At 38.6% G+C, this 12605-nt stretch overlaps 1 protein-coding gene across 3 annotated transcripts in view; it reads right to left on the bottom strand.

Moving 5' to 3' along the window:
- EPB41L5 (erythrocyte membrane protein band 4.1 like 5) overlaps nt 1-12605 on the bottom strand; it is a 118430-nt gene that overhangs the window by 32365 nt on the left and 73460 nt on the right. The window contains exon 17 of one of the 3 annotated variants that reach the window (XM_055121673.1): nt 8550-11263. The exons of the other annotated variants lie outside the window; for them this stretch is intronic. Coding sequence (XP_054977648.1) covers nt 11083-11263 — 181 coding nt within the window. The 3' untranslated portion in view covers nt 8550-11082. Of the gene's footprint in view, nt 1-8549; nt 11264-12605 lie in introns of those variants that run through there. 3 annotated transcript variants of the gene reach the window in all.

Below are 12605 nucleotides of genomic sequence, written 5' to 3'. Positions count from 1 at the left end.
AATAAAAAATGGGAGCTACAAAAGTAAATGCTTTGCAACAAATGTAATGATAGACCGATTCATTCTACTTGATTAACATTCCTTGAAAACATGAAAATTAGATGAAGTGAAATCCTGTATGCATGGACCTAGATATTATGTGTCATGATAAGTGAAGCAAGTTGAATGAAAGAAGATAAACCTACTATCTATTTCACTGTAAAACTGTTGAAATGTTTTATATACCACCAGTTTTCTTTTTCTTTTTAACTTCTTCAAACTAGGAAGATAGCTCAGTGGGCTGAGTGCATGTTCTGTATGAAGAGAGCTCAGGTTAAATCCCTGGCATCACACGGTTCTCTGAACACAGGGCTGGGAGTAGTTCCAATCCCACTGGGTGTTCACTCCCTGAACTCCCTTTCCCCCTACAATCACATAATGGTTGCAATCTGTTTGCATTTTCAGAAAAAAAAAATCTATGTAAAATCTGGAACAATTATGCAGTGAAATGTGGTATGATTTCACTGATAACTGTAAAAAAAAATTATAGAATGAAACCAAAACAAACTATTAAGATTTGAAAGAACAGTAGTAGTTAAAACAGCATGGTATTGGGCCAGAAACAGACCCACAGACCAACGGAACAGAGTTGAATATTCTGTCACAGACTCTCAAATATCACTGTATCACTGTCCTGCTGTTTATCATTTATCTGCTCAAGCGGACCCAGTAACGTCTTCATTCATCCCAGCCCTGAGATTTTAGCAGCCTGTCTTTACTCATCCTTCCCAGCGGTGCCTCATTAGAGGCTCTTCAAGCTCTGGGGAATGAGACCCATCTTTGCTACTGGATTTTGGCATATGAATACACCACAGGGAGCTTGCCAGGCTCTCCCCTGCAGGCAGGAAACTCTCAGTGGTAGCTTGCCAGGTTCTCCGAGAGGGAGAACTAGGCTATAAGACGTCGTGAGGCCGCAAAGTGGGGGTGGGGGGGGTTGAGTTTCCCTCCCCGCCCCGAGCAGAGCCACGGAAGTCAAAGGGCTCCGGAACCCAGCCACAGCCATGCTCAAGGCCCCTCTCCACACACTCGGATGAGTCTCACACATGAAGGAATCAGCAGATGAACCCAGATGTGCGGGACCCGAGGCTGAGATCTTCAAGGCTGCTCAGATCGGGACTGGGCCTCTACCACCCAGATCCCCCATTTTCTAGTAGCTAGGCAGTCACACCCAGAAACTGCCCTCCCCCCGACCCCCCCTACTGCCGTGTAATCCCATAAACGGCCAACATCCAGAGACTATAAAACCAAGTTCCCAGAAGAGAGCAATGCAGAGTCTTGCCCCCGTGACTCTCAAATATATGATCACTTAACCTTTAATAAAGGAGCAAGAAATGTGAAGTGGAACAAGGAAAGCCTCTTCAACAAGTGGTGCTGGGAAACCTGGACAGCTATCTGCAAAAAAATGAACTGACCTCTGTCAAATGCCAGGCCCAAAAGTCAGATCAAAGTGGATTAAAGACCTCAATATCAGACCTGAATCCATAAAGTACATGGAGGAAAATGTAGACAGAACTCTCCATGACACTGAAGCTAAAAATATCTTTAAGGATGAAACACCACTGACCAAGCAAGTGGAAATAAACATAAACAAGCTTCTGCACCTCAAAAGAAAGTGACCAAAATACAGAGAGGGTCCACGGAATGGGAAATAATATTTACCCAATACCCATCTGATAAGGGGTTAATATCCAGGATATACAAGACATTAGTAGAATTGTACAAGGGAAAAAAAACCAACCCCATCAAAAAATGGGGAGAAGAAATGAACAGAAGCTTCCTCAAAAAAGAAATACAAATGGCTAAAAGGCACATGAAAAAATATTCTACAGAACTAATCATCACAGAGATGCACATCAAAACAACAATGAGAAATCATTTCACACCACAGAAACTGGCACACATCAAAAAGAACAAGAACAACCAGTGCTGGTGCAGATGTGGGGAGAAAGGAACTCTCTTTCATTGTTAGTGGGAATGCCAACTGGTCCAGCCTTTCTGGAAAACAATATGGGCATTCTTCCAAAAACTAGAAAGTAAGCTTCCATATGACCCAGCAATACCACTTCTGGAACATACTCCGAGGGTGCAAAAAAGCACAGTAGAAGTGACATCAGCCCCTGTATGTTCATTGCAGCACTGTTCACAACAGCCAGAATCTGGAAACAACCAGAGTGCCTGACAGAGGACTGGTTAAAGAAACTTTGGTACATCTACACAATGAATACTAAGCAGCTATTAGAAAAGATGAAGTCATGAAATTTACTTATAAATGGATGGTCATGGAGAATATCATGCTAAGCAAAATGAGTCAGAAAGAGAGGGACAGATATAAAAAGACCGTACTCATTTGTGGAAAACAAAATATCACAATATGATGGGGCTGGAGAGATAGCATAGTGGGTAGGGCTTTGTCTTGCATGCAGCCAACCCAGGTTCGAATCCCAGCATCCTATATGGTCCCCTGAACACCATCAGGAGTAATTCCTGAGTGCAAAGCCAGGAGTAACCCCTGTGCATCGCCGGGTGTGACCCAAAAAGAAAAAAAAAATCACAGTATGAGACTAACACCCAAGGACAGTAGAGATAGGGCCAGAAGATTGCGTCACGGTTGGAAGCCTGCCTTATGAGCTGGGGGAGAAGGCAGCTGGGATAGAGAAGGGTCACTAAGTCAATGATGGTTGGAGGGATAGCTTGGGATGGGAGATGTGTGCTCAAAGTAGACAAAGGACCAAACATGATGGCTTTTCATTATCTGTATTGCAAACCATAAAGCCCACAGGAAGAGAGACTAAGAAGGAAACTGTCTGCAGCAGAGGCAAGGGGAGGGATGAGGCTGGGGGTGGGGAGTGGGAGTAGGGATACTGGGGACATTGGTGATAGAAAATGTATACTGGTTGAGGAATGGGTGTTCAATCATTGTATGACTGAAACTCGAACATGAAAGCTTTGTTAAGTGTAGGTCACGGTGATTCAATTAAAAACAATATGTGCAAAAAAATAATAGTGGTTACCTAAAGAGAACGGTACTGGGCTGGAGAGAGTGTACAGTGGATAGGGATAGGGAGCTTGCCTTGTTTGCAGCTGACCCAGGTTCAATCTCTGGCACCACATATGCTTCCCCAAACCCCACCAGGAGTGATCCCTTGGCACAGAGCCAAAGGTAAGTCCTGAGCAATGCTGGGGGTGGTGGCCCAAAAACAAAATCAGAAAGAACAGGGTGAAGGAAGGTGGCTAGGACTTGTTAAGGGCCAACTATATGGAGAGGATGGAAACTAGACTTTGGTGGTGGTGAACATAACAATACATACAGATGGTGACTGACAATAGTGTCTACCTGAAACCTATACAAATTTTTAAAATTAATGTTATTCAAAAGGGAGAGGGATGTGACTCAGTGATAGAATGCCAGGCTTGCATGAATGAGACTATAAATTTGATCCCTGGCAACCACCCCAATTAAGTCATGTCACCAGAACTGCAATTGTGATTCCCCAGAGCCATAAATGTGACTGTCAGGACAGTACAAAGTTGCAACCCCTGGCAAGTAATGCATCCAAGTATGTGAACACTGAACCAAAATGTCCTACAGCATCACAACGACAAAAGGAGGGGAAGATTGGCATTTGCACAAAAATCAATATAATAGTATTGAGATTCCAGAATTCTTATTATTGGTATTTGCCATTACAAGGGGAAAATAACAACCTTTTCAGTGACTCCAGGGCATACTCATACAAAAACAGAAATTTTCTAAGAAAAATCAATTCGTTCCATTCACGAAAATTAAGTGCAAATCAATAGTAGACCTAAGTAAGGTTAAGGGTTTAAGCTTGAAAACCTATTAAAATAAAGCCTGGTGACTTTAGTTTGGGGAAGTATTTTTAGATCATCCACAAAAACAGTTGGTAGGTTGGATGTCATCATAATGAAATAGTCAAGTTTCAAAAACACCATACTTGAGGAGTGGCTCAAGTAGGAGAACGCTTGCCTTGCAACAAATTAGAATTCCTGGACAACTCAGAAACATTAGACAGGGAAAGAAGCCAAACATAAAACCTTGTATATTACATGATTTCACTTGAATGAAATGTCTAGAAAAGACAAGTTTTAGAGATTGAAAGCAGATCAGTAGCTGCCTACCTCGGAGGGTAAGAGGGTAGTATCATGTCCACTATGTAGGGATGGTTTGGAGGTGAATGAGGATTCATCACTGGTAATGATGAAACAGTTCTAAAATTTGACTGTGGTGATGATTATACAATTTACCCATTTCTAAACATCAGGGCACTGTACCCTTACAGTAAGTGAATTTACAAACTAGGAAGTTATAGTTCTCTCTCTCTCTCTCCTCTCTCTCTCTCTCTCTCTCTCTCTCTCTCCCTGCCCCTCCCCCCGCATTTTTTTTAAAAAACAAGATTTTAATCAAAATGTCTGCTGTCAGGAAGTTCAAAAGCTATAGATATTTAATTTGGTTATTCACTACTGAGTTGGAAAAAAAGGAATTGCCATAGCTAGGAAGATTCCACGCTCTTCTAGAGGAATAAAGGTCATATCAATCACTTACCTTACACCTGGACCCAAAAGAAAAAAATTTCTAAAAATGGTTAAAAGATATAAAAAGAACAAAGATATCAGATGAAACAGATATGTCTTTAAGTCCTACCTCTGTAACCAACCAGCTGTACAATTTTGGACAAATCATCATCTTGATTTTCAAAATGTGTTCTAAAGAGCTCAAAGGATTACGTAGACACATGTGAGTGACTTATGCTGTTTGAAAAGGTAGTAGAAAAACCCTTTCTTAAGGTTTTTATTTGAATTTCCCTGGTGAATTTAATAGGTATCTTGGCTAATTTGAAAATCACTGGCTTTAAGGTACTTATGGCATTCATCATTTTAATACTGTAAAAAAAACATAGGACTATGATCATATGTGCTTATATCCAGTCTTCATACGTTGGTTCAAAGGTTATTGTCTAGAAGTGTGAGGCAGTTTCACTTGTGGGTTTAAGAAAACAACATCAAAAAGAAGAGACAGTGGTGGTGACTGCAAAAACAACAACAACAACAAACAACAAAAAAAATGGCAAAATATCAAAATTTATTAAAACTGATTTAAAACCACTGTGGTTCATCACATCTTCTACTTTATGTATTTTGAGAGATTTTCATCACAAAAATTTTAAATATGGATATGCAAATTCTTTTTTTTCTTTTTGGGTAACACCTGGCAATGCTCAGGGGTTACCCCTGGCTTTGCACTCAGGAATTACTCCTGGCAGTGCTTCAGGGATTATATGGGATGCTGGAATCTAACCTGGGTCGGCTTCGTGCAAGGCAAACGCCCTACCCGCTCTGCTATCGCTCCAGCCCCTGTATATGCAAATTCTTAAGACAAATGAATGTAAGAACTGATGGAAGTTCATTTTCTATGATCCTAACATGGAAACATACCAGAAAAAAATTGTTTTACTACCTACCATATTCTTGAGTTCATTTAGGCTGCTAGAACTGAATCAGAATGACTCATTAACAAAAAGACATTTCTCCTGTTTTAGAGGGTGGGAAATCCAAGATTAAATTTCTGCCAGATTCTGGCCTAGACGACTGCTGTGCCCTCACATGGCTGAAAGAATGCAGGATCTCAATGGGGTATCTTTTATAAGGACATTTAATCCCATTCAGGAGGGCTTTCACCCTTATGACCTAGGCTTGACTTCAGCTAGGAGGAATACTGCAGGGGGCTTAGGAAGCCTGCCCTGCAAGCATACAGTCAGAAGTTCAAATCCCTGGTATCACCACTTGCATGCAGCATGGTGCTGGTGGCTCTGCTATCTGTGATCACTGGAGGCACAGGCAAACTGCAGCGGCTGCTACGTGTGTTCACCCAATGGAGTGCAACAAAACCTGCCTACCCCCAACAAAAGAATACTATATCTGAATTCATATGACTCATACTAATCTAAAAGGATCTGACAATTGTATTTTATACATGAGACAGATACACAAAACACGGAGTAGGGGTGGGGGCTGGGGGAGAGGGAGTAAGACAAACACTGACTCAATACACCCACCACAGCAGAATATTCAATTTCTATCACTTAAAAAGTTCTATTATACAAGTATTCACAATACTGGGAGCAAGATATAACTGATTATGTAATATAAATTACCTTAAAATATAGGAAGCATGTGACAAAGAGATAACTTTACCTTCCCAAATACATAAGACAAATTATATGACAAGGATAATAAATTTTCAGTTTGCAACTAGGAAGATGCTGAAGTAACAGGAATCAGAGAAAAGGAATAGTCTTCTGTTCCTGAATCAAAGATAATAAATTCATGCAACTTAATATTATTTTCAAATCCAATATTTAAAACCTATCACACAAGAAATTATATAGCCTTTTGAAGCAATGAAGTATGATTTAGAGACAAATAATGTTTGTGTTGGATAAGACAGCTCAAGTATCAGTTTCAAACAACTTCTCTTCCCACCCATAAGAGTGTGCTACACTGACATTAACAGCTATCTTCCAACTTTTTCAGTTTGCATCTAGGAAGACTTGTTGAAGTAACAGGAATCAGAGATGAGGATTAGTTTTATGTCTGTGAATTAAGTCATCTCTGTAATACTCTCCTTCCTCCTGAAACCCAAAGATAGCACCCCAAACTTCTACCACTCTTGAACATTGTCATATACTTTAATGCATTGGCACGATGGGAGAAATGTATGTTACCATGACATACGAAAACAAAAAAAAAAGCAAGATTACTCATCAAAAATATTATTAGTGGGCTGGGGTGATGGTTCAAATAGCTGGAGAAAACATATCTGCACATGGGAAGCCTAGGCTTGATCACTGATACCACATTACTCAAAGTACCACCAGGAGTAATCCTCAAGCTCACACCCCTGAGCAGTGCTAGGTGTGACCCCAAATGAAAAAATTATCAGTAAATCAGCAAAGTTAATATTCAAAAACCCCTGAAAATAAGAGAAACTATCATAATTAAGGCTCAGCTAAGTTTTATTCTACGAAAAAAGCTGCCTCACTGTTTATCATTCAAGAGACAGTTTTATTTATTTATTTATTTATTTTTTGGCTTTTTGGGTCACACCCGGCGATGCACAGCAGTTACTCCTGGCTTAGCACTCAGGAATTACTCCTGGAGGTGCTCAAGGGACCATATGGGATGCTGGGAATCGAACCCGGGTCGGCCGTGTGCAAGACCAACGCCCTACCCGCTGTATGATTGCTCCAGCCCCTCAGGAGACAGTTTTATTGGTCCTAAGATGTTTATGGGCAATAAACATTCACCAGTGTTGTAAGTATCAACATTTTCTGGATTAACATGAAATTTTAAAACTCTAAGGGACCATCATCCACCATTGGTAGAAATGTCACTGGTTTAGCCTCTATGGAAATAGTATGGAGACTTCTCAAAAAATTAACTGAACCTCCATATGACCCTGCAATTCTACTTCTTACCATCTACCCCAGAGCCCAAAAACATTGATTTAAAAAGGTATTCACAATTCTATCAATTCTATGTTCATTGTAATGCCATTCACAATAGTCAAGATCTGGAAACAACCCAATAGTCCAAGGAAAGATGACTAGAGAAAGATATTGTAGTATATGTATATACACACAGTAGAATAAATCTCAACTGTAAGAAAAGGTGAAATTCTGCAGTTTGCGAAGTAGATAGAACAGGAGGGTATCACACTGATTAAAAAACAAAGTCAAAATAAGACAAACACCAAATAATCTCTTTTACATGTGAAGTATACAGAAACATAGAAATGGGAAAAATGATCAATAATAGCATACCCTGAGAGTCAGCCTACAGAACTGAGCCTGTGAAGACGGGTTGGAGAGGGCGATGAGGGGACCAAGAGACAGTGGTGAGAGGAGGCTGCTGCTCTCGTGGTGGATGCGGTGTACCAATACTGTATGACTGACACTTTATTAACTCTACTCTAAATATGGGGGACAGGAGAGACAGTACAGTGGTTGAGGCACTTGTCTTGCATGCAGCCAACCCAGGTTCAATCCCCAGTCCCCCAAGTATTGCCAGGATGATTCCTGAGCACAGAACTAGGAATAAGACCTAAGCACAGCTGGATGTAGCCCAAAAGCCTCCCCCTGCAAGGAAAAAGTTTTTTTCAGGTTCCCTAAAATTGAGACTGTAGCAACAGTACAGTGGGTGGGGTATCTGCCTTGCACCTGGCCAACCAGGTTTGATTCCTGGAGCCCTGTGTGGTTTCCCAAGCCCATCAGAAGTGAACCCTGAGAACAGTCAGGAGTAAGCCCTGAGCACTGCCGGGTGCCCCCCCCCCGAAAAAAACCCCACCCTTATCTAAAATATTGTTTTAATTATACTGATATAAAATATTAGAATATTTTTATATAGCCTACCTTAAAACATAAACATATAAAGTTTTTCCTATAAATTAGTTTAAAGATGTATTTTGAATTAACTTACCAAGGTCAGAAGAATTAGTTTATACTCAAGAACTAGGAAATGGCTTTGAGGTATTTTTATTACATTAACATTAATTATGTTAATCTAGCCAAAGCACTGAGGTTAAACAACATAAATAGAGTTCTGTGCTGATCGCTTCCCTGATCGACAGGATAATGTCCATATAGGGCTGTTATGAAGGATATTAGTTTTTAAAACCAGAATGTGTTGACTCTTAAAGCATATACAATGCAGAATATATCGCTCACAATCTTAGTAATTTCAAGCCTTCATTAAACCTTCATTAAAAGCTTCACAGCTAAGGTAACAAGCTTATCCATCATGAAAATATTAGCAAGAATATTCATAGCCTTTAATATAAAATCCTAGAAAATATAAAAACTTTATAAAACAGACAAATTTTAATCTACCACCATTCAGTCTTAGCCCTTTACTTCCCTAACTCCTTTTTGCTGCCTTTTTTCCCCAATCATCCCTCCAACCTAGTGTGTACAATCAGGAATTAAACTAAAACCTACAGCAAGGTTCTCAAGGAAAAAAAGTCTCATGATATCTTTCTTGCATTACTTAAATGTCATAGCACTGGTGAACTCAAATTCTAAATATAAAAATTACTACTTTTATATAAAGTTAAGATTTTACTCTTCAATTACAATTATTCCGTATTTCCTAGTTTAATTCCACTAAAGATACATTGAAGCCTTCTATTAGCAATCTGATCTTCACAAGTCAAGATTAATGTTAATATGAAAAAAGTTAAATCACAGGACATTCCAAAATAGCAGGTAAGCTTTGTTAATATCCTTCTTGGATTTCTAGTAGGTTCCTGGTCATCTTCACGTCCATGAACTTTTCTTAAATGGAATAAATAAATTTCTTTTTTTTTTTTTTTTTTGCTTTTTTTTGGGTCACGCCTGGCAATGCACAGGGGTTACTCCTGGCTCTGCACTCAGGAATTACCCCTGGCCGTGCTCAGGGGACCATATGGGATGCTGGGAATCGAACCCGGGTCGGCCGCGTGCAAGGCAAACGCCCTACCCGCTGTGCTATCTCTCCAGCCCCTGGAATAAATAAATTTCTATGTTTTGAAATGGTATGATTCAAATTCCTTTAAGAAACTGCTGCCAATAATAAACGACAAGTATAATCTCAGGTACAAAATGTCTAAAACAACTAAGAAGAACAAAAGTGGCCATTTTGGGGCACTCTAAACGATGTACTGAGATAGTAATTTGGGCTACTTAGATGTATTAATGAATAAGTGTACATCCCCTTATAAGATAAACTTGGACGGAAACCCGGCTATAAATCTCATTTGATAAATACTATTTAATTATGCTTATATCTTCATTTGACAAAATATTACATTTGCAATTAGCAGTACAGTAATAAAGTCCCGTGGAACATCTGTTTGGTAGAGAAGGCTAAGACTGAGCTGCAAGGTCAGCAGTTGTCTATAATGAAGTATTACAAATTCTCAGACTACCAAATACCTTCAAATCACTACATATATGTTTTGAAAGTTTGAAATATTTGTTAAAATTTTCTTTTAAAAGAAAATGCTTCCTTTGCAACACCTTGCATAAAACCAGAAATGTAAGTTTTCCAGTTAATCTGAAATAAACCCCCCAAAAGTGGATAATTACATTCTAAATATCATAAAGCACCAAATATGATAATATTTTAAAATAACATTATTTGGCTTCAAAATTTTATTTTAAAAGTTTACACAAGGTCAAATTATAAGGCTGTTGAATACTTGGGAAATCTATCAGGTGCACAATATGCAAGAGAAAAGAAAAGAGCGAATAAACAAAAATGAGTACATTTTCCATTTTGTAAAACCCTTTAGTAGAAATGTAACCATTTAATTAACTATTGGTTAATCAGTTAAACATGTACAAGTAAACATTCAGACTGAGCCATAAATAATGTGATTCATATAAATCACATTAACAATATGATTTTGACATCTTTTGTAAATTTAAAACATTTGCGATTATTAAAAATGAAGTGTATCAAGTTTTAAATTAATTAAAATGACAGAATCTCAGGCACTTAACTGAAATTAAGGCATGAATCACTAGTTGGAAATATTAAAAACAACATGTAAAAGTAGTTTCATATTAATATAAAAGGTAGGCTAATTTAAGCCTGGAATACACTTGTGAGTGGGCTTTTAGTTGGCTGATCTTTAACTTCAACCTAGTTGTATGTCATGGACTACAGAGATGATGGGCTGCTTGTTCACAAACACAAGCCTCCTAAGGCCTCTTCTGAGTGATTTGTTAACATGTTATAATCATGTAAAACCTTCCCATGATTACAAAAATACATACCCTTCTCAACACAAAACTGCCATTATTATTGATGATACATAGCTTCTTCTGATCTAACACTACATATCTAGATACTTGATATAAAATAACTCCTTCCAAATTTGCCTAACTTCATCAATCCTCTTTAAACACTAGAAATATGTATCACCAATTTGTACACCATCCACTCTCATGACAAAGTCCTCCCAATGCCTAAGCGGTTTAACACTCATATCTCAGTCATGGCTGCAGGGCCAGGGAAATGAACATCATGATGGACTCCTGCATTCTTCACATTGTGCTCATGGACAAAGTCAGTGTAGTTCCTATATGCAGGCTGAGGTGGGGACAAAGCCCTCGTGTTCCACTGGTTTCCACCATGTTGACAGCAGTCACTGGCAGCAGAGAGCCTGGATGGTTGGGGAGTGGGAGGGGAGCACAGTTAGTCAACAGGAAAAGGAGAAAATGAATGTGTAAGAGGTGAAAGAGAAAGTGAATAACATGCACCGTTATGAGAAGTTATCAACACTGCTCATGCAATGATAATATTTAAGATTAACAGAGGGAAATTCATGGGTATATGTAGTAGAAAATGTCAAAATGGAAATATGTATAAGTAATCAGTCAGTGAGGTGAACTAAACAGCACAGAGTGTGTGATGCTCTGTATCTGTCCCTGATATTGCTATCAAATTTAGTCAAAATATCATTTCTTTTTTTCAGCTTTTTGGGGTAACACCCAGAGATGCTCAGGGGTTACTCCTGGTTCTGCATTCAGGAATTACTCCTGGTAGTGTTTGGGGGACCATGAGTGATGCGGGGATCAAATCCAGGTTGGCCACATGCAAGGCAAATGCCCTACTCGCTGTACTATTGCTCCAGTCCCTTGTTTCCATTTCTGAGAAGAATATTTCTCTGCTTCAAATATTTGGAACAACCAATCAATGTAAGGACAAAAGCATATACAGAAAAGGCCAATTGTGGCACCTATTCCCCCAATTAAGTAATGTCACAAAACTGAAATTGGGAAACAAAATTCAAAATGAATTTAAGAAAATCTACCCTGAAAGGCCATCTTACATCAGTGTTGCCTATTAACAAATGACAATTATTCCTTCTGTAATCGAAGTTCAAAGGACCTCAGAAATTCAACAGGTACAGACAATACAATGAGATTGTTAGTCCTCTCCAAGAAAGTTTAATAAGCATAGCAGATACATTTTATCATAGAGAACTATGCATAAGATCCCACAGAATTATGAGAGTGAGGCATGCATACAAGCAGTTCTGGTGAGAAATAATCAGTCCTCCAGTAGAAAGTAAGCATTTGTCACAATTCAGAAAATTAAGGTTTTGTGACATGACAAATAAGACAGCATGTACTTCAGGTATCTACAAGAGACTTTTTAAAAATTCAACCAAAACGTGATTCTTTAGCATTTTTCTCAAGAAAACTTGACAATGAATTAACTTCAAAGAATTTTTTCAGAACAAACTGAAACCTCTAACGATATCATCATCTCTCCTTTATTGAAAATACTATTCATTGGCTCTAACCCATAAAATTAATGACCTTAAAATTAGGGACTCTGAAAATTTGGAAAATTTTGTTCCCAAATATGCATTGATGGTTTATAAGTGATTTATAGCTTTAAAACATGTTTGTTCAGCTCTCTAATCTAAGAGATACCTCTCTTTTACTTACTCTCTCCTACTTCAATATATAAAACTTACTTCATAAAATTTACTTGAA

The sequence above is a fragment of the Sorex araneus genome, chromosome X (genome assembly GCF_027595985.1).
Source record: "Sorex araneus isolate mSorAra2 chromosome X, mSorAra2.pri, whole genome shotgun sequence".
NCBI classification, from domain to species: domain Eukaryota; kingdom Metazoa; phylum Chordata; class Mammalia; order Eulipotyphla; family Soricidae; genus Sorex; species Sorex araneus.
The sequence above is the reverse complement of the archived record's forward strand: the minus strand, read 5'-3'. Positions and strand labels throughout refer to the sequence as shown.